The sequence below is a fragment of the Miniopterus natalensis genome, chromosome 13 (genome assembly GCF_054644295.1).
Source record: "Miniopterus natalensis isolate mMinNat1 chromosome 13, mMinNat1.hap1, whole genome shotgun sequence".
NCBI classification, from domain to species: domain Eukaryota; kingdom Metazoa; phylum Chordata; class Mammalia; order Chiroptera; family Miniopteridae; genus Miniopterus; species Miniopterus natalensis.
This window is the reverse complement of record NC_142093.1, coordinates 19,046,138-19,065,724: the sequence shown is the minus strand read 5'-3', so window position 1 is coordinate 19,065,724 and position 19,587 is coordinate 19,046,138. Positions and strand designations below refer to the sequence as shown.

General features: G+C 42.5%; 1 protein-coding gene across 4 annotated transcripts in view; it reads left to right on the top strand.

Annotated features, from left to right (window-relative positions):
- The window catches only part of SLC8A1 (solute carrier family 8 member A1), a 249,026-nt gene that overhangs the window by 16,926 nt on the left and 212,513 nt on the right, over nucleotides 1-19,587 (top strand). For all 4 annotated transcript variants that reach the window (XM_087823509.1, XM_087823508.1, XM_087823512.1 and 1 more), the window contains exon 2: nucleotides 1,859-3,696. In XM_087823509.1, the coding sequence (XP_087679635.1) occupies nucleotides 1,898-3,696 (1,799 nt within the window). In that variant the 5' untranslated portion in view covers nucleotides 1,859-1,897. The remainder of the gene's footprint in view (nucleotides 1-1,858; nucleotides 3,697-19,587) is intronic.

Sequence of the window (19,587 nt, the reverse complement as noted above, 5' to 3'; positions counted from 1 at the left end):
ATTCTGAACATACGCTTCTGTTTTTCTGCCTATTCCTTAGAATGGAATCCTACCACCACAACTCTCTCTGTGTCTTCTTTAGCATGAGGAAAATGTCAGAGCATATCTCCCAACAGTGATGAAGGGCCTTAGGTGAGGGTGGGTTCTCTGAAGGTCTGCCAGTGTGCTGGGCCCTGGTGCAGTTTCCAGTATGTGCCATCAGCAGCTAACATGGGCCTGTGAATACAGGTGAATGTGGGAGAGACTCAGACAGCCTGAGGCTATGAGAGACCAATCCAGCTCCATTTTGAACTTTTTATTGGGCCACAAGGCAGTGTCCTGGCTCAGGACCCCTTCCTGTCACCACTTTGCTGTCATAATTAACCTTCTAGACCAAAGTTACCCTGACTTGGAGCAAACCTTCCTCTATTCCACCAAGCCCTGGAGGCAGAGGTGATGTAAGCTCCAAGTTGAGTTTTGCCTAAGCTGGTGGGTGAATTCAGAGCCACGATGGCTCAGTCCACCACTTTGCTTTGCTTTCCAAGCTTTGAGCTGCTCAGTGACTCTGTTGCCATAACCCTAATTGCCTACAGCCCTTCATCATATGTCACTTTGTGGTCACTGTCATTCTGCCACATGAGCTAATTGAGATGGAATTATCACTCCTGCACTTTTTGGTCACTTGAACCCTCTATAGAACTAAGATGTGTTTTAGAAGGATCATGGAAAGTATGACATCAACACTAAGAAGGAACACTTTATGGCTGGTAACGCTGATTTCACAGCCTGCCAGGAAAGAGCCTTGCACACACAACCAGATATGGGCCTGGTTGTCTCCCTTTCCTGTTGTGGACAGCCTGCAGATTCTCTAGCAAGGTCTGTACACAGATATGAAGAGCTGTGCTTGAAGGACCAGCTGCCCAGCTGCTAATGCGTCAGGAGACCTGGGCTTGCTGAAAATTAGGAGGAAATGTGCTCTCATCAAACATGCTCTTAAAAACTGTACTAAGTGTGTGGAAATATTGCATTACAGCAGACTTTTTTCCTCAAATACAAATACCACTGAGGTTTGATTGCAGGCAAATGTGAAGATTTCTCTGTGTTTCCAAGTAAGTTAGGAGCAGTAAGACATGATTTCATGACATTTAGTGTAAAGTGTGCTCCAGAGTTTAAGATGATCACCAGACCCTGTATTGGTAGGATTTTTAAATTCTGAACTTCAAACCATTTTATTTTCTTTTTCTTAGATTTATTTAGGTTGATAAAAATTAGCAAAATCTTCCAAAGCAGCTTCTACCCACATTTTACATAGGATTGTGAAAACATCAAATACTATCTGTGGAAGGGGGGGAGATGGCTTAGGAGGTAACATTTCTGACCTTAATTTCCTCATCCATGAAACCTTAGGACCACCACTAAAGCATCAATCTTATAATAGGGTGATTTGGTCAATGAAGCAGTTTCTGGAAGGTAACTGTATTAACCAAAATTTAAAAGGAAATCTGCTTCAGCAACAAGGAGAAAGTTATTTACCGCTTCAAGAGTTTGGTTTTTTTCCTTCTAATTGGCTCTTAGCATACATCAATGTGCATGCAGCCAGGCAAGGCTATCACTGAACTGTTCATTTCCAGTAAGTCAGCTGTGTGCATTGCTCGGTGAATGGGGACTGCATGTAGACAATCCACAAGCAGAGAGACTGAGCTGTAAACTTCACTTAATCACACGTGGATTCTTAGAACAATGATTCAGCATCGATGGTGATAGTGAAGTGTAAGCAAATCATTGGTAAAATTAATAAAAATAAATAATTAGTCGTGCTTTGGCTCTGGCTCTAATGATACAATTTCTTTTTCCCACCCAACCCCCATCTTATTTTTAGCAGTAGGTTGGGACAGTTGGAAGCCAGCCACCGTACATCATGTTGCGAGTAAGTCTCTCACCCACCTTTTCCCTGGGATTTCATCTGTTGGCCATCATGGCTGTCTTATTTTCCCATGTGGACCACATAAGTGCTGAGGCAGAGATGGAAGGAGAAGGCAATGAAACTGGTGAGTGTACCGGCTCATATTACTGTAAGAAAGGGGTGATTTTACCCATTTGGGAGCCCCAAGACCCTTCCTTTGGGGACAAAATTGCTAGAGCTACTGTGTATTTTGTGGCCATGGTCTACATGTTTCTCGGAGTCTCTATCATTGCCGACCGGTTCATGTCCTCCATAGAAGTCATCACATCTCAAGAGAAAGAAATAACCATAAAGAAGCCCAATGGAGAGACCACCAAGACAACCGTGAGGATCTGGAACGAGACGGTTTCCAACCTGACCTTAATGGCCCTGGGCTCTTCTGCCCCCGAGATTCTCCTTTCGGTGATCGAAGTGTGTGGCCATAACTTCACTGCGGGGGACCTGGGCCCCAGCACCATCGTGGGAAGCGCCGCCTTCAACATGTTCATCATCATCGCCCTTTGTGTCTACGTGGTGCCCGATGGAGAGACCAGGAAGATCAAGCATCTGCGCGTGTTCTTCGTGACGGCGGCCTGGAGCATCTTTGCCTACACCTGGCTTTACCTTATCCTGTCCGTCATCTCCCCCGGGGTCGTGGAGGTCTGGGAAGGTCTGCTCACTTTCTTCTTCTTCCCCATCTGCGTCGTGTTTGCCTGGGTGGCCGACAGGAGGCTTCTGTTTTACAAGTATGTCTACAAGAGGTATCGGGCTGGCAAGCAGAGGGGGATGATTATTGAACACGAGGGGGACAGGCCGTCTTCCAAGACTGAGATCGAGATGGATGGGAAAGTGGTCAATTCCCACGTTGACAACTTCTTAGACGGCGCCCTGGTTCTGGAGGTCGATGAGAGGGACCAGGACGACGAAGAGGCCAGGCGGGAAATGGCCAGGATCCTGAAGGAGCTCAAGCAGAAGCACCCAGATAAAGAAATAGAGCAGTTGATAGAATTAGCGAACTACCAGGTCCTCAGTCAGCAGCAGAAAAGCCGGGCCTTCTACCGCATTCAGGCCACCCGCCTGATGACCGGAGCGGGCAACATTCTGAAGCGACACGCGGCCGACCAGGCGCGCAAGGCCGTCAGCATGCACGAGGTGAACCCAGACATGGCCGAGAACGACCCGGTCAGCAAGATCTTCTTCGAACAAGGGACCTACCAGTGCCTGGAGAACTGCGGCACCGTGGCCCTGACCATTGTCCGCAGAGGTGGCGACCTCACCAACACCGTGTGCGTCGACTTCAGAACCGAGGACGGCACGGCCAACGCGGGCTCCGATTATGAATTCACCGAGGGGACCGTGGTCTTCAAGCCCGGCGAGACCCAGAAGGAGATCCGCGTGGGCATCATCGACGACGACATCTTCGAGGAGGACGAGAACTTCCTCGTGCACCTCAGCAACGTCAAGGTGTCGCCCGAGGCCTCGGAGGACGGCATCCTGGAGGCCAACCACGTGGCCGCGCTCGCGTGCCTCGGCTCGCCCTGCACGGCCACCGTGACCATCTTCGACGACGACCACGCGGGCATCTTCACGTTCGAGGAGCCCGTGACTCACGTGAGCGAGAGCATCGGCGTCATGGAGGTGAAAGTGTTGAGAACGTCTGGAGCTCGAGGAAACGTCATCGTCCCCTATAAGACCCTCGAGGGCACTGCCAGAGGTGGAGGGGAGGACTTCGAGGACACCTGCGGGGAGCTCGAGTTCCAGAATGATGAGATTGTGTAAGTTCTTCTTTTAATATATACATATGTGCACGTGTGCTGAGTGCGTTCATGGATGTGGGAGTGTGTGCATGTTCTTAGAAACTAGATGGCGTGGAAGGGATGGGATAGTCCCTCTACCTGACCGCTTTCAAATCTCAGCCCTCGCTGTGCATCATCCACGTGCTCTATACACAGCATCTTAGTTTTAGTTTTACTTTTGCACTTTTATATATTTTAAGTACATTATAGATCATGATAAAATAAGTCTGCTGACACTGTTTATCAAACCACTTGTGATGGGTTGAAAAATTTGCGTTCTATTTTGGATCACATAATATACACACAGTAAGGGAATGTTTAAGTCATCACAGCAGGTTGCCGATTCCATTGCTGAGTACTAATTGGGAAAGCCCAGAGAAGACACACTTCTGAAAAGGATTTCCTGGCTCCCAGGGCCGGCTGAAACAGTTTCTGTGGCTTTTATCCGACACTGTGGTTTTGTGGCAGTGTAAGATAATGTTTTGCGTAAATGTTAATGCTTAGTTATGACTTAATGACCGATCCTGCTTTTTCAGTTTTATGCCAGCGTGGAAAAAGTCATGTAGCACCTACTTAGTTCCAGTCTCATTTTACTTTACATGATGAAAGAAACCCTTTCCCCGACTAATGCACTGATGGGGAGAGAAATGAGATTCTGTCCAAGCATTCTGCCAGGGCACAGGTCAGAGAATAGAAGCGGGGAACAATTTATTGCTCCTAATGCCACTTTACGGTGACATTTGCCAACATTGTAACATGTAGCGCCTGGCTGTGCACTGGTTTTTCCGTTGACAGTTGCTATTTAGAGAGCTATTCCTCCTTTCTTGCCTAGGAGGGGGCATTGCACTCACCAAAAACAAACCAGAAAATTTGACTCAATGAGCACTGTCCAAACTGGACAGAAGGAAGAAGGGAAACTATTTACAATATCTGCAATGCAGCAAAGGTCAATAATTAAATGATTCTGTCGGTTGAAGCATTGCCAACGTAGGAATTTCAGGAAAAAATATAAAATATAGTTTGTTCTATAAATGGTTAACTCTTGTGTAAATGGCATATAGATGTCAAATGACAAATATAGTCTCTCCAAGATGAAATTTCTCCTGCTAGAAGTATAGGGAAAACAAGCACGGGGTGGGGGTGGGGTGGGCAGAGGGAACACATTTTTCTGAGCCTTCCAAAGCCTGACATTGTTTTACAGAGATGAATAACTATGGGTGTGATATCACAATGAAATCAAGCACAACAGAGTATAATATCCATCTTTGGATGTGTGTGGGGGGGATAGCTTTTGATGACTATCTCTATTTTATGTTGGTGCTTATAAATGTTAATGTTTCACTTATTGAAATGTGTTTTCTTAGGGCACATGTTTTGTAAAAAGGTGATATAGTAGCAAATGAATATCCTGCGTACACCCAGGAAGGATTTTCCCAAAGGCCTTGCGTCGTATGCGATCCTGCCCACGTTAGCGTATAAACTGTATTCCTTTGCAAGGAATATAATTTCTTGTTATGTTTTCTAATCATTTCAGTTATTTAGCCTCTTGTATTAGCTAGCATATGGAAGCCATATAAAAGTGTGTTGCATATCACTAAAGGAGCACTGCATGCTATCAAATGAACTCACTAGGGTGGCCCCTAAATATCACCAACTGGGTGTTTTGTTTTGTTTACTCATTTGACTTAGGATGGTTTCTCATGAAAATTTTGTCTTGGTTTCTCGTATCGGCTCTGTACTTATTTATTTGAGAGGCTTCTCCTATCTATTCTGCGGTCCAGAACTTTTACCGAACCATAAATAAATGAATAACCTTCTTTTGGGCACAGTGTAGAAGCAGAAGGGGGGGGAGAAAAGACTGAGTGATTTGATGGAAAAATTTCTTCTGCCAGCTCCATGTAAAACACTCGGCCTATGCCACTAAGTTGATTTAATTCTTGAGAAGGAAGGAGTATTGCCAAACTCAAGCTTTAGAAATCTATATATCTTATGAAAGATGGTAAGAATTGGTGGAATTATTAGTATGGCATCTCTGTATACATGTTCTTAGGATTATTATAGACCATCGCCAGGTCCTATTTGTAAAATCTCTCACTGAATTTTATTCACTAAGTTGAAATGTGGAATTTTAGAAATGGTGAAACATTGTATTTACAAGTGGAATACAATTACAGCCCTATATATTTTTCTTTAACTAGAATTTTAATTTTAAAGAATTTTTATCTTGACATTATAGAGTTTTACTACTGATGAAAAACTTGGTAGATGTTTTAATAGGTCTCTTGCATAAATAAATTTGTTTGGGTGACTGGGACTTAGCCTTAAGGTAGGCACCAAGGATTCAAACATGTTTCTAGAAAAACCTAATATTATCACAGGTTCCTTATTCTATATTTTTTATGGATTTTTTTTTTTCTGGTACTTGCTTCTAGTGTCATTTCCACACAATCAGATCCAAATGAGAGAGTTTTGTCCTCATGCAGTGAAATTGAACTTTGTAGAGTCAACCCAATTTATCTTTAAGAATGAATTTTTATCTCCTCGAATTACACAGTTAATCTCAAGATTACTTTCTTAAAAACCTGCAATACATAGATGGGACCGTTGACACCACTGAGCTTCATTAAATACTTCAAAAAAATCTTTTTTGTTTGTTTGTTTGTTTAATGATCTGTGCAAATCCAGAATTTATGATTCTTGTTAGAGCACCATAAAGAGATTCCTCGACATGTCTGGATGTAAAGGCTATCTAATTTTAAGAAGCCATTAACCAAGGTAGAAACAGGATCCAGTCTGATCAGGGGTGGAGATGAAGAGGCAGTCACCTTTATTGAACCTTTGGTTTTTAAGAACAAAATAGATTCCTAATCTTTGATCTTATTTTTAGTACAGGAGTCATTTAAATTTATAAGTATGTCTGTGACTGTTCATTTATATTATTTTATATAAATTAGTTGAATTATTTCAACCTGACCATTTTATGATCAAAATCTATATTTGAGAAAATACTGATAAGTGATAAGTGGTGCTTATGGTCTCTAACAAAATGTTTTCTTGGCAAAACATTTTATAAGTATAATGGATAAGCCCATTAAATAGATATAATTACACATACATTTGTATAAACTCAGTCAGTGACAGATATTCAACTCATGCCAGCCAATCTTGACTTTCAGCAGATAATTCTGTTAACAGCTAATAAAAAGTAAATGAAGAATATGCTGATTTGATTTGTGGCTTAGTAGGTGATATCCACAAAGTTGATGTGCTATTAATGGTTGTTCTTTAATGATGCTAGTTCAGTGGTAATAATTATTACAAAATGTTATTTGGTCTTCCAAGGTCTAACCTAGTTTGACTCTTCCAGAAAATGTTAAGGTTAATTAACTAATATAGATACATATCCATTTTAATTATAGCACTTAGTTGTAGCTCAGCATTAATATCATTTTTGGAAGACAACTCAAAAGATCACCAGTATTTGCTATTACATGTTTAAAATGTAGAGTTGAAAAACAAAATATGTAAGTTGGAAAATTTATATAATATATTTCTTAACAAATCAGTTTCCTGGGCATTCTAGCCACAATATAATTTATTAAACAATAGATCTTTCCAAAATTAATTTTGTTTTAACAACTCTTACATTTTCAAGTATGATTGTAACTACATTAACTAGGAAATAAAATATGCAAGACATCTTAACAAATATACCTATTTGACACTAAATATTTATATCACATTTTTGGGGGAAAAGAAAATTTCATTATTATATAGATTTTATGGAATTATTATTATTATATTCCAGAGAATATAATACTTTGTGTTTGCTGTTTATATTACCAATATTCTTTTGCTTTATAGAATTCTAAGGAATAAAGACCTAGCTATAGGAGAGAGTGCTTCAGTTCTGAGCATAGATGAAATATGTAATACAAGAAGTCAACCAACTGTAAAAAAAAATGAAACAAAAATATTAAGAAAACTTGAAGTGGTCTGAAGAGTAATTATGTGTTTGGGGAATCAGAAATGATGAAAAATACTAGAGAAAATAACGTTAGACAGGAAAGGCTCTTAGCACATATTACCTTGAGTCCAATACAGTGAAGACTTACTTCATGGCAGAAGAATTTTATCTGCTACATTTAGCCTATGAAAGCGCAACCTACTTAATTAAAATTAAAAATAGGTATTTTACATTGACATAAAATTTTCCTGGGTAATATGCTAATTAAGAAATTTAGATGGATAATTTTCGGATTTTAATGGATTTGTTGGACTATCTTTTCAGACTGAAATGTTTATTACTTCTTGGAACCAAATCGCATGTAGTAGTATCTGCAAATATATATTATAACTACAAGAAATGTTTTTATAGATGCATCTGCTTTCATGAATGGCAGGGTGAAAATAAAGAAACAAAACAGAACATTTATGCCTTTGAACTCGCTGCCTCCAGGAGCCCTAATTGATTATGTGCGTAAGGGTTGTTTACACCTCAGCCAGATTGCCGCCTTTGCTGGTGTAATTTCATTTCCCACTGCTAATTAGAGTTTGGGGTTATAATGTAGTATGCAAAGAAGTTTTATCTTAGCAAGTGAGGAGGTTTCAGAGTTGAGACACGCTGAACTGTTTAAATTATGGACTCTTTTCTGAGTCATCCTTCCAGGCCATTACCTAGCAGGCCAAATGCTTCACTGGTTCAAGGCTAGAAAAGAATTTATATATCAGCCGATCTGCACATACTTAATAAGCTCTGATTTGTATCCAACACTAGGCTAATCATTGTGAAGGAAACAGAAAAATATGCCCCTTACGCTCTAAAACCGGAGGTGAAATAGCTCGTATTTTGATAAGTACAGGCATTGTTATGAGGACAGGGTGTAAGCTGCAGGAGAAGCCCTCATTTGGGACAAAATATCCACGTTTACTTTTGAAGGACAAAAGGCATAACTGGAGAGGAAAATATGATGTGCATTTCGAGATGGAGCCTTATCTCGGTAACCCTGCGAGTATGGACAGTTTCACTGAACAGACAGGATGTTTATCAAATGTAATAAAAAACGGGATGAACAAGTGAACATTTCTTTTCTTTAATGGAATTTTAAATCATTGTCAGGGCATTTAAATTAATCTGAGTATATGTCTCTTTAAGCCAGTCATGGAGGGACAAATACTGCATGAATCTACTCATATGAAGTATCTAAAATAGTCACTCACAGAAGCAGAGAGCAGGACTGTGGCTGCCAGGGACTGGGGGGGGGGCAGAACTGGAGAGTTGCTGATTAACAGGTATAAAGTTTCAATAATGCAAAACAAATAAGTTCCAGAGATCCGCTGCCCTACATCGTGCTTGTAGTTAACAGTATTGTATTATGTGCTTAAAAATCTGTTGAAAGGGTAGATCTCATGTTAAGGGCCTTTACTACAATAATATAAAAATTTTAAAAATAGAAAATATAACTGATCCACTTGAAAAAAGTAAGCTTATGTGCTTGCCCTCTGTACCACGTTGCCTTTCTCAGTTTCTAAAGAAAATTTACTAGATTTCTAGTAAAATGTAAATTTTTTTTTTTTTTTTCACTCTGAATTGATCCTTGGTCCCAAGGAATGGTTTTGACCCACTTCAGTCCTGTGGCCCCTCGGGCAGCCCTTAACCCATTTAGCCTCCCACTCTCACTGCATTTTCTCAGAGTTACTGGTGTGTTGCCACCATCTTAGTAAAACCTGAACAGATTCTACACTAAATTGTAAAGTAGGAAGAAATTTTCTTTGGTTTTCTTTCCTGAGGACACTGCTAACTGGGGAAAGAGATTTGAGCATGCCTAATTCTTTTGAATGGAGCAGCCTTGAGGGTCTGACACCTCAGATAGGATTAGTTGTTGCCCTGCTGCTCTGTCCTTCTTAGCTTAGGTGTAGAAAATTTTCTATGGGTCACAATAGCTTGAGAATCACAGAGGTTTTCCTCTAAAATACAGAGTGGAGCAGAAGTAGGTTGACAGTTGTGAGTATGCGAAACACAGTTTATTCCTGTACTAGTATCTGTTAATTTTTTGTTATTTTCCATCTGAACAACTGTGAACCTACTCCTGCCCCACCCCGCATCTTCATCATGGTCAGTCGGAGATTCTTTCTCTGGGATGGGAAAGCTGTTAAGCCCCTATGACACTGTAAATGCCATGCAACCAAGTGCTCTCTCTGCCACAGTCCAGTGAATAGAAGTGGCTCTAGGCCAGGTGACAGGAAAGGAAGAGAGAACAGCCAAAATGGAAGATGGGTCAGTGGCACCAGAGGCGATCCGTATAAGCAGCCACCTTGGGTGGACCCCCCGAGGGGAGCCCGGGGAAGTGCTTGCTGAGCAGGCCAGCAGCTGCAGCACTGGTGGCCATGAGCTGCTGGCTCCCCACACTGCCTGGCACTTTCTGACCTGGTGGTGGAGAGTCCAGAAGGTCCTGGGAGGTAGGGCAAGCAGTTGACAATATGGGCAGAATTAAAGGAAATCTCCTCCTTTGCTTCCCCTCCTGGCTCGACGTGCCACCTACGTAATACCCATCTATCTGCCAGAGGCTGAGCCGGCCAAGGCTCGTTCTTTTCACAGACCTATGCAGCTGTCTCAGTGTAGGGCCAGGCGGAATAAACAATGCCTGCTCGTTTCCTGCCTTTCTCGGAGGACTGCTGCTCTAGATGACATTTTCTTTCCTTCTTATAATCGTCTCCGCAGGGTCAGACGGGAATAGGCATTGTGTTCTTTGGTGACAGTTGAAGATATGGAGGCAGGGGCAAAAACAGAGCCAAAAGCAGGGCTTGGGTCCCTTGCCTCTCAGGCTGGTATGCATGATAAGAGGGGAACCAGGGAAATTTCACTTAACCTGGTAATTCAGATATTAATGAAATAGCCTGGGATATTTTATTTCCAGATACGGTTTTTCTTAGGCTTAGATCTGAGAGATCTGGAGTTCTGGGCACCCTTGAAGCCCTGTAGTGACCCTCAAACCCAAGATTACACCACTTTTCCATGGTAGACTTCCTGAGATAAAGACAGATTTAGGAATGGCCCGCAACTTGGATTCCACACCTAAGTTTGAGCTCTGCTCCTGTCCCCTGCTAGCTTTGTGGCTTTCAGCAAGTTAGTTAAGCTCAGCTTATCTGTAAAGTGAGGATGATGGTGGTAGAGATGGTGGTGGTAGTAACTCTGGTGGTGGTGGTAGTGTTGATGATGGCGATGGTGGTGGTGATGGTGTTGGAACTGGTGATTTTGGGATATGGTGGTGGTAACGGAGGAGGTGGTCATAATAATGACTGTGGTAGTCGCAATGGTGGCGGTGGTATTGGAGGTGGTGGCTTTGGATATGCTGCCAGTGCTGGTGGTAGTGTTGGAGGTGGTGGTGGTGCGGGAGGTAGTGGTGGTGCCGGTGATGGTGGTGTTGGTGTTGGTGTGGGAGGTAGTGGTGGTGTTGGTGTTGGTGTTGGTGTGGGAGGTAGTGGTGGTGTTGGTGTTGGTGTTGGTCTGGGAGGTAGTGGTGGTGCTGGTGATGGTGGTGTTGGTGTTGGTGTGGGAGGTAGTGGTGGTGTTGGTGTTGGTGTTGGTGTGGGAGGTAGTGGTGGTGTTGGTGTTGGTGTTGGTCTGGGAGGTAGTGGTGGTGCTGGTGATGGTGGTGTTGGTGTTGGTGTTGGTGCGGGAGGTAGTGGTGGTGTTGGTGTTGGTGTTGGTGTGGGAGGTAGTGGTGGTGTTGGTGTTGGTGTTGGTCTGGGAGGTAGTGGTGGTGCTGGTGATGGTGGTGTTGGTGTTGGTGTTGGTGCGGGAGGTAGTGGTGGTGTTGGTGTTGGTGTTGGTGTGGGAGGTAGTGGTGGTGCTGGTGATGGTGGTGTTGGTGTTGGTGTTGGTGTTGGTGTTGGTCTGGGAGGTAGTGGTGGTGCTGGTGATGGTGATGGTGGTGTTGGTGTTGGTGTTGGTGCGGGAGGTAGTGGTGGTGTTGGTGTTGGTGTTGGTGTTGGTGCGGGAGGTAGTGGTGGTGTTGGTGTTGGTGTTGGTGGTGGTGCGGGAGGTCGTGGTGGTCTCGGATGTGGTGGTTGTTTTGGAGGTGATGGCGGTTTTGTTGGAGGCGGTGATGGTGGCAAAGGCAGTAATGTTCTAGGATGTACTGAGAGCCAGGCTTCCTGCTTTTTTCTCACACTGTTCATTTGATTTAATCATTGCAACAACTTTATTAGGTACGTCCTATTATATTCATTTTACAGACGAAACAGTTGAGGCTTAGAGAGTAACTAACTTTCTTTGGGTCGCACAGCTAATAAGGGAGGACCTAGAATTTAGCCACGGGACTGCCCTACTGTAAAATCTGTCTGCCCCATCGGGGCTCTTCCCCCTCGAACGGCTTGCAGAGGCCAGGATGAGCATGTAGGAGGCCTGGGATGCAGTGACCTGCCCACAGCATGGCCCACACAGCTCAGGAAGGAGAAATTGGAGCAGCCGTTTATCTTTTCTGCAATTCTTGAACATGTATTAACCACACTGCACCCCACCCCCACTCTTGAGGAGCCGCAATTAACTGAGTTTGAGAAGCAAGAAAAATCCTAAATGCTATAATCCCTCCATGGACCTGACCTGTCCGTTTGCTGTCTATTATGTCCTTTCTCGGTATTTATTTCCCTTTGCTCCTAAATGAAAAAGAAACTTTTCATTACCAGCTTTCTGTCATTGCCGGCACTGGCCCTGTAACGTTTTAACTTCCTTATATGGCTGAGCAATGACTGAAGCTTTCCTCCATACTTAAAATAGTAGCTCCTTGGCCTATCTTTTTTAGATCTAATACAAGACGATGTAAATTAGTGACGACAGAGAACCTGTGCTAGGGAACGCTCCTTACCTTGTGTCAGCGCTACGGAGAAGTTTAAACATTATATTCTCTATGTTCTCTGCTCCTGGGGGTCATTAATAGTTAGAACCCTTGGTTAGATTTTCCTAGAATAAGTGACCCATGTGGCAGTTTATCTGATACACACCTACCCAGAGCAAATGGAATTTTCAGATACTTTTAAAAATCCAATTCCAAGTTGCTCTTGCTTCTGAACTACATTTTCTGTAGGAGACGAAAACAACAATGACAGAAATCTTCTCCCTAGAATCAGGTGGCTGTCCAGTGACGACTCGCAGACACTTGATACAAGATCAGTATTCAGGCGTTTGTAACTGATTTGCTTTTTAAGTCAAGTAGTTTTACTTTATTTTTTTTTTTTTAATTTTTGTAGGTGGGTTATTGGTCTTTGGGAGTAACTCACTGTTGATGTGTTTATAAATATAATGAATTATAACCTTTACCAGAAGCCTCCAACCATTCCCTTTCGACAGAGAACTTTTCTATTACGCACACACACACTTTCTACCAAGGTAAAGGTGGGAAAGTAAAATTAAGTCCTATTTACATAAAGTTTATAAAGATGGGAAAGTAAAAAAAAAAAAAAAAGTTCTATTTACATAGAATGTAATTTGGGGGCGCAATAAAACGAAAACAATTCCCAAAGGACAGCTTTCATTCCCACACGCTAAACGTTAACAATCTTAACTTGACACTGTTTTTAAATGAGCTGTTCAGTTCAGTGTGTACCTGTGTGTGTGTGTGTGTGTGTGCATCAGCTCTGAGAGGGGAAGAGGGAGAGAGGCAGGCAAAGAAAGAAGGGGGAAGGGAGGGATCAGAGGGGGCAGAGTGGGGATCAGGAGGGGGCAGCAAGGGACTGGAGGCAGAGAGCGGGGAGGGAGAGCAAGGGGGGAGAGAGGTGTGGGAACAAGGGGTGACAGAGCAGAAACAGAGAAGGGACACGAGAGGAAGCAGAGAGAGTGGGAGGGGGGGGAGGGAGGGAGGGAGGGGGGAAGGAGGAGATTCCCCCTCTATCCATCTAGGTATCTGTCTGCATCTCTACTTATCCCTGTGCGCATACCCCTGTCCATCCGTCCATAAGGAGAAAGAGAGGAGGCGGGAACTGGAGGGCTGGCCGGAGAGGCGGAGGCAGGGCGGTAAGGGAGGGAAGGTAGGAGAGGAGGGGGGGGAGAAGAGGAGGGAGGAGTGCGGCAGGCAGAGGGATGAAGGCAGCCGCTGAGAACACACAGCCCCGCTTAGATTTCAGCGATTACTAAGGGAAGCGAAGCCTGGGGTTAGTCCCGAGGACAGTCTGCGAGTGAGAAAGGAAACGGCCTCACTCAGGCTGCTGCTTTAGTAAAGGCCCACAGCAGCTTCTTTGGAATCGAAGGTCTGTGACGGTTGCCCGAGCCCGTCCGAGGAGCCGGGAAGCTTGTGGACTCTCCCTGGGTTGGAGAGAATGGCTAGGGCTGGTACCTAGTCACTGATCCCTGCTTTCAGCAAATGTTTTATGAGCACCCATCCTGTGCCATGTGCTTCCGCAAGATGCTGGGACAGCACTGGTGACTGGGACACAGGCCCTGCCATGGGGAGCCCTGGCTGGACTTGAGGCGGGTGTGCGATACTTGGTCACACACCGACATGGGTGTCCCGTTACCCCCAAAGCCCTCTGTGCCTCCCTTGGCATCCTTCTCTCAGTGCCACCCGATGGGGTCTGACCACTGGTGTTTAGGCTGAGAAGGTGTGACTATGAGCCAGCTGTCCGTCCGTGTCGCCGGTGGCCACCCCTGGCAGCCGCAACCCACTCTGTGTGCCTGTTTTTTCCCAGAAGAGAGCAACCCAGCTCCTTGTGGGTCCCCAGCTTCATCCCAGATGGCTCTTGTCATCCTTTGGCTGCCCTGTTAAATGGAGACCAGGAGAGCAGACACTGGGAGCAGTTCGGGTCTGATTCTTTGTCGTAGCAGTAATGACCGCCAAGGGGCAGGAAGCGGGAAGGTGGCAGCATTGGCTTTGAGCCTGAACTGCTCCCTATCGTCCATTGTCCTAATCCTGTGCATCACCAAGGGATGTTGTGCCACTCATGTCCAAGTCCATCCTCTAAAATGATATGATTTTATTGAGCCTAAACAGCAAGGCTGTTGCAGACGTTGGAGCTACCCAGCCAGGCATTCAATGAGCTGGGGCTCGGTGCCTTCAGGCCTCACACTCAGGTGGCCTGAAATCTCAGAATATCTGAACGTGGTATTGAAGGCGGATGGACAGGTCACCAAGGAAAGGCAGAAAGCTGTGGGGGCTTCTTGAGTTGTTAATAGGGAAAAAAAACCTCTGTATGGGTGAGTTCTGGATGCTAAATTGATCTATTATAGGAAGCAGTTCACCTGGCCTGCACATGGTCTATCTAGTACCATGCTATATGGGAGCAGTGGAGTGTCCACTTCTATTACAACTGCTATGAAAACAAATTCCCAGGTGACAATGTCAGAATCACATTCTTACCTTTACTCCAAAATGAACTGTTCTGTGGAGTTGGGCGATTTCTTTTCCTTCAACTTTAATGCTGCCTTAAAAGAAACCCGTTAACATTAGCAACTTACCCATGAATCCTCATCCTGGACTCTGGTCCTTCCTTCCTTCCTTCCTTCCTTCCTTCCTTCCTTCCTTCCTTCCTTCCTTCCTTCCTTCCTTCCTTCCTTCCTTCCTTCCTTCCTTCCTTCCTTCCTTCCAGCAAAAATCTATTAACTTCTTAACTGTGGCTTGATTTATGCTTAGTCTAGAGACTTGAAGATTTAAGACAATTATGTATGTCCACTCTATTGATTAAAGTGGTCATATTGAGTTTGTTTCAATGTCTTACATAAGTTGACATTCCCGTCACAATGCATGTAGGGTAACCCTGTAATTTCTTGTGCAAATCGAAACACATTTTTAGTAAAGGGAGGCACTACTAATGATTATGCATATGCAGTGATTAGGAAGTGTGGCATAGTCACCCTATGCTAACCACCCTCTAGGTGTGTGCTCTCTCAGAAAAGTATAGATTGCTTTTCTGTTGAAGACACTTGCTGATACAAGAGCGATAGTCATCAGAAATAGAAGACTTTGTATTTGATGTTCCTGTCCTTTTTTTTTTTAAATGAAGCTATTCAAAAGCATCTTAATACAACTTGGTTAGTAAACATGTCTGCTGGAATGGAGAAAGATATGAAGAATTAATTAGAGGCAATGGAAGAGGGAATCCATTATGCCTAAATCACAACTCCAGTGATTTGCTACTCTGACCACATTGGCAGGTTATGTATGTATGTATACACACACACACACACATACACACACACACACACGGATTAAACAATTGCTTTTTCTTCTTTGTCTTCGGGGAAATTGTAGAGTGCAGCTGAAGCAGCTCTGTGGCCCTGTACTATAATGTTGTCTCTGCAAAACTCAAAAAATTACTATTTATGTCTTTTAAAAAAAAAGAAAGACTCCACGAAGGCCATTAAGTCCTCCCAGCTCTAAAATGCAATTCGTCAGCAATGTTATACCCCCCTGAGACTCTGTGACCTTGTATTCATGATCTTGCCCTTGGCCTTGGTTGCCCACGCTGGAGACATGCTGAATGTCCCCTAAGTCACTGTGTGCTGCCTTAGTCCATTCCCATCAGCTTTCTTCAAGCATTCCATGGACGCCCCTCAGGGCCTGCCCTTAAATACACTTCCATTCCCTTCCACAACTTTCTGAGCCAGTTAATCCATGTGCTTTGGTATCCAGATGATGCGAATTGATGTTCCTTCTTCCCCAATATTGCCATCTCCAAAGGGTTTTCTTGAATTGAAACATATTGTCCTATTATAAATATACACCACATAAATATACTTATATAAACGTAACCAGTAGTATTTCTCAGGATGGCTGTGTAGGAGAAGAAAGAACAGCATTGATCTCTAGGCATAGGCCAATTCATTTCCAATCAAGCTATCTGTATGTGTTCTGTAATATATACATTGTCTCATCATGAATGTGTGACAAATTAAGCTTATTTATTAATTGAAAAAGTGGAGGGAGGTGTTGCAAAAGTACATGAATAGTCAATAAACCTCCAAGAGACTAAAGCAAGACCCCTCTTAAATATTAGGCTGTGGGTAGTACAGAAAAATAATTGATGAATTAAGTATTTTAATTAATAAAGTGCCAGGTATTAATAGATCAGTCAAGGTAAGAACAACATAGACTTTAACACAAGGAAAAATCAATCAGGCAAATACAGTATCAGAATCATTAGACCTGGAAATACTCTTAAGTATATAAAAAAAAAAAATCTGAGGGTTTAATTGACTACAAGTCTCAAGTTGCTCAGCAGAAAGCACAGGTGACACTGTGTAATGTCCCAGTGCGCTAGGCACACGTCAGTTACACTGTTGCATGAAAACACACCTGGGCCTACATCTCACGTAGGACCTTATCTACGGCTACAACTCATGTCGGGCCTTATCTATGTGTATAGATAGATGCTTCCCCAACATCTACGTGTCTCAGTGGCTAGAACCTCAACAGTTTCTAGAGTTTTGGTCTCAATCTAGTATATTGTTTTCCAACAAAACCAATACCTAAAATAAAAGGCAGCAAAGAATGCAGTTTCGCTCAGCAGTTCCATAATCACTTTGATTTGTGTCTCATTTTAGAAGACACTCAAAGGACATGAATAATATCTTTACACTGGAGAAATCAAGCTGTTCATTGCCCATTTCTAAATTGCGCATACACTTGAGGGGTCATTTAAACATTAGGCTATTTCTCTTGCAGAATTTTCATGAATTTTCTTTTTCAATTGGTATAAAATACAGTACTCAAGAAATGGATTTTCTTCCCAGCCCTTAGGTGGTAAATCAATCTGTATTATTAACATGCAGCACCTAGTGAGACACCCCATCATGTGCCTGCAGTGGATCAGCTCGTAGTTCACGAGAATATAACACATCTTCTGTTTACCTCCATTATATTCCCACCTGTTCATCATGGATTAGTAAATATAAGTCTGCCTTATAAACAAGGGGAGTTGGAATGAGCCTTGACACACATCACACCTTTGTATGCCTTTGTGTGCCTTAAAGGGTGTTGATTTATATCATGCTGTGCAAGGTTATTATATATCATAAAGCCTCAAACAAGCTACGGCACATAAGCGTTTTCACTTGCATTTGATATGAGGCTCGCATGGTATTTGGAGAAAAGGTGGAAGGTAAATCAAACACAAAGTGTAAAGCAACATCTGAATTCTTTCTAACTTTTTTTTTTAAGAAACAAGGGATCTGTGGGAGGTAGAAGAGGGTGAAGGGGGGAAGGAGACTTGACTTGGGATAGTGAACACACAGTAGTGTATACAGATGATGTATAATAGAATAGTACACCTGAAACGTATATACTTTTATTAACCAATATCACCCCCATAAATTCAATTAAAATACAAAAAAGGGATCTGATTGTAGAGATTCTTAAATAATTTTTAAACTCATCAATAGTAGCCAGAAAAAAGTGCTCTAAATTAGACTATAACTTTTCGGAGGACCCTTAAATAAAATCATAACAAAAGAGTCCATCAGTAATTTTCACCCATAGTGAATTTATGTTTGTGTTTTCATAGTTGATACTCTAATGATAAAACTTTGTATTTTTATTATTGTGACTGACATGCCTGTGCAGTGTTAGCAGCTGTGGTTTTTGAGACATTAAACTTGCCAGGGCATTTAACAGGAATTTCTGAAACCAATAAAATGACCTGTGTTGCCTTTGATTTCTGCAGGCAGTGGTGCCTAAAGAACGTATTTTACCAAGGAAGCAATTTGAATCTCCCTGCTCTTCGAGTGGGGTGTTCCCTTCCCATGGTTAGGAAATAGCTTCATTAAAGAGTTTATGCTCCTTCCAAAGAACTGTAAAATGTATGGCCGAGAACACTAGAACAGCCTAATTATTCCCAGACTCTGGTCCACTATAAATGGACACAGATGGTTGTAAATGGACATGATATCCCTCTATGTTAAGCAGCCTTTGGATTCTCAGGATTAAGAAGCAACACATTCATGAAAACTGGTTATCTCTAGGGTAAGTTAATTACATTTACTACACCATCAGAATTATAAGCCATCTCACCAACAGGGTTATCGAATTTCATAGACAAGAGTCACAGTTGCAAGAGATCACGTCTCATGAATGTGGCCTGGCCTGTGTAATGTGACCAGTGTAACACGGCCTGAAGCGCATGAGTGCTGGAGTCCGATGACCTGGTTCATGCCCCAGCTCAGCTATTTACTTGGCAGATGACGTTGAGCTAGTTACTTAACGCCTCTCTGCCCCAGTTTCCTCGTCTATTAAACAGGATAAGTAGCTGTACATCAGTGATTTTTAGAAGACGTAAGTGAGTTAATACGTGTGAAAAGGTTAGAACCATCCCTGACACATGGCAAGAACTCAATCCATGTTACTCATTGTTAAGATACTGACTTTAAAATAACCCAGGTGTTTGGATAAAAATAACATACCTAATATATTTTCATAAGATGAGAAGAAAATTGTAAATATACCAGAACCAGAGATTTTTACATTTTAGTATATGTAATCTTTGTTTTTTTTGTTTTTTGTTTTTGTTTTGTTTTTTTGTTTGTTTTTTACTGTGTAGGTCTGTGTTTAAAGTATTTCTTAAATAAGTAAAATTCTTTAAAATATTAATAGCTGAATAATATCCTATTATAAAAATATAATTTATTTAGTGAGGCCCCTGTTATTGGTTTTGGTTTTAATATTGTTTGGTTTTGTGTTCTTTTTACAAATGCTTACACGTAAATAATGAATGCCACCGTTAACATTTAAAAAAAAAACAAAAACTTAGTTGACATCTTAGATTATTTCTTTAGACTACATACTTAAATTGGAATAAATAGACCAAAATACTTAGACATGTTAAGGCTCTTAATAACTTTCACCAAGTTCTTTTAAGAGAGTATGTACCAATTTGCATTTCTAA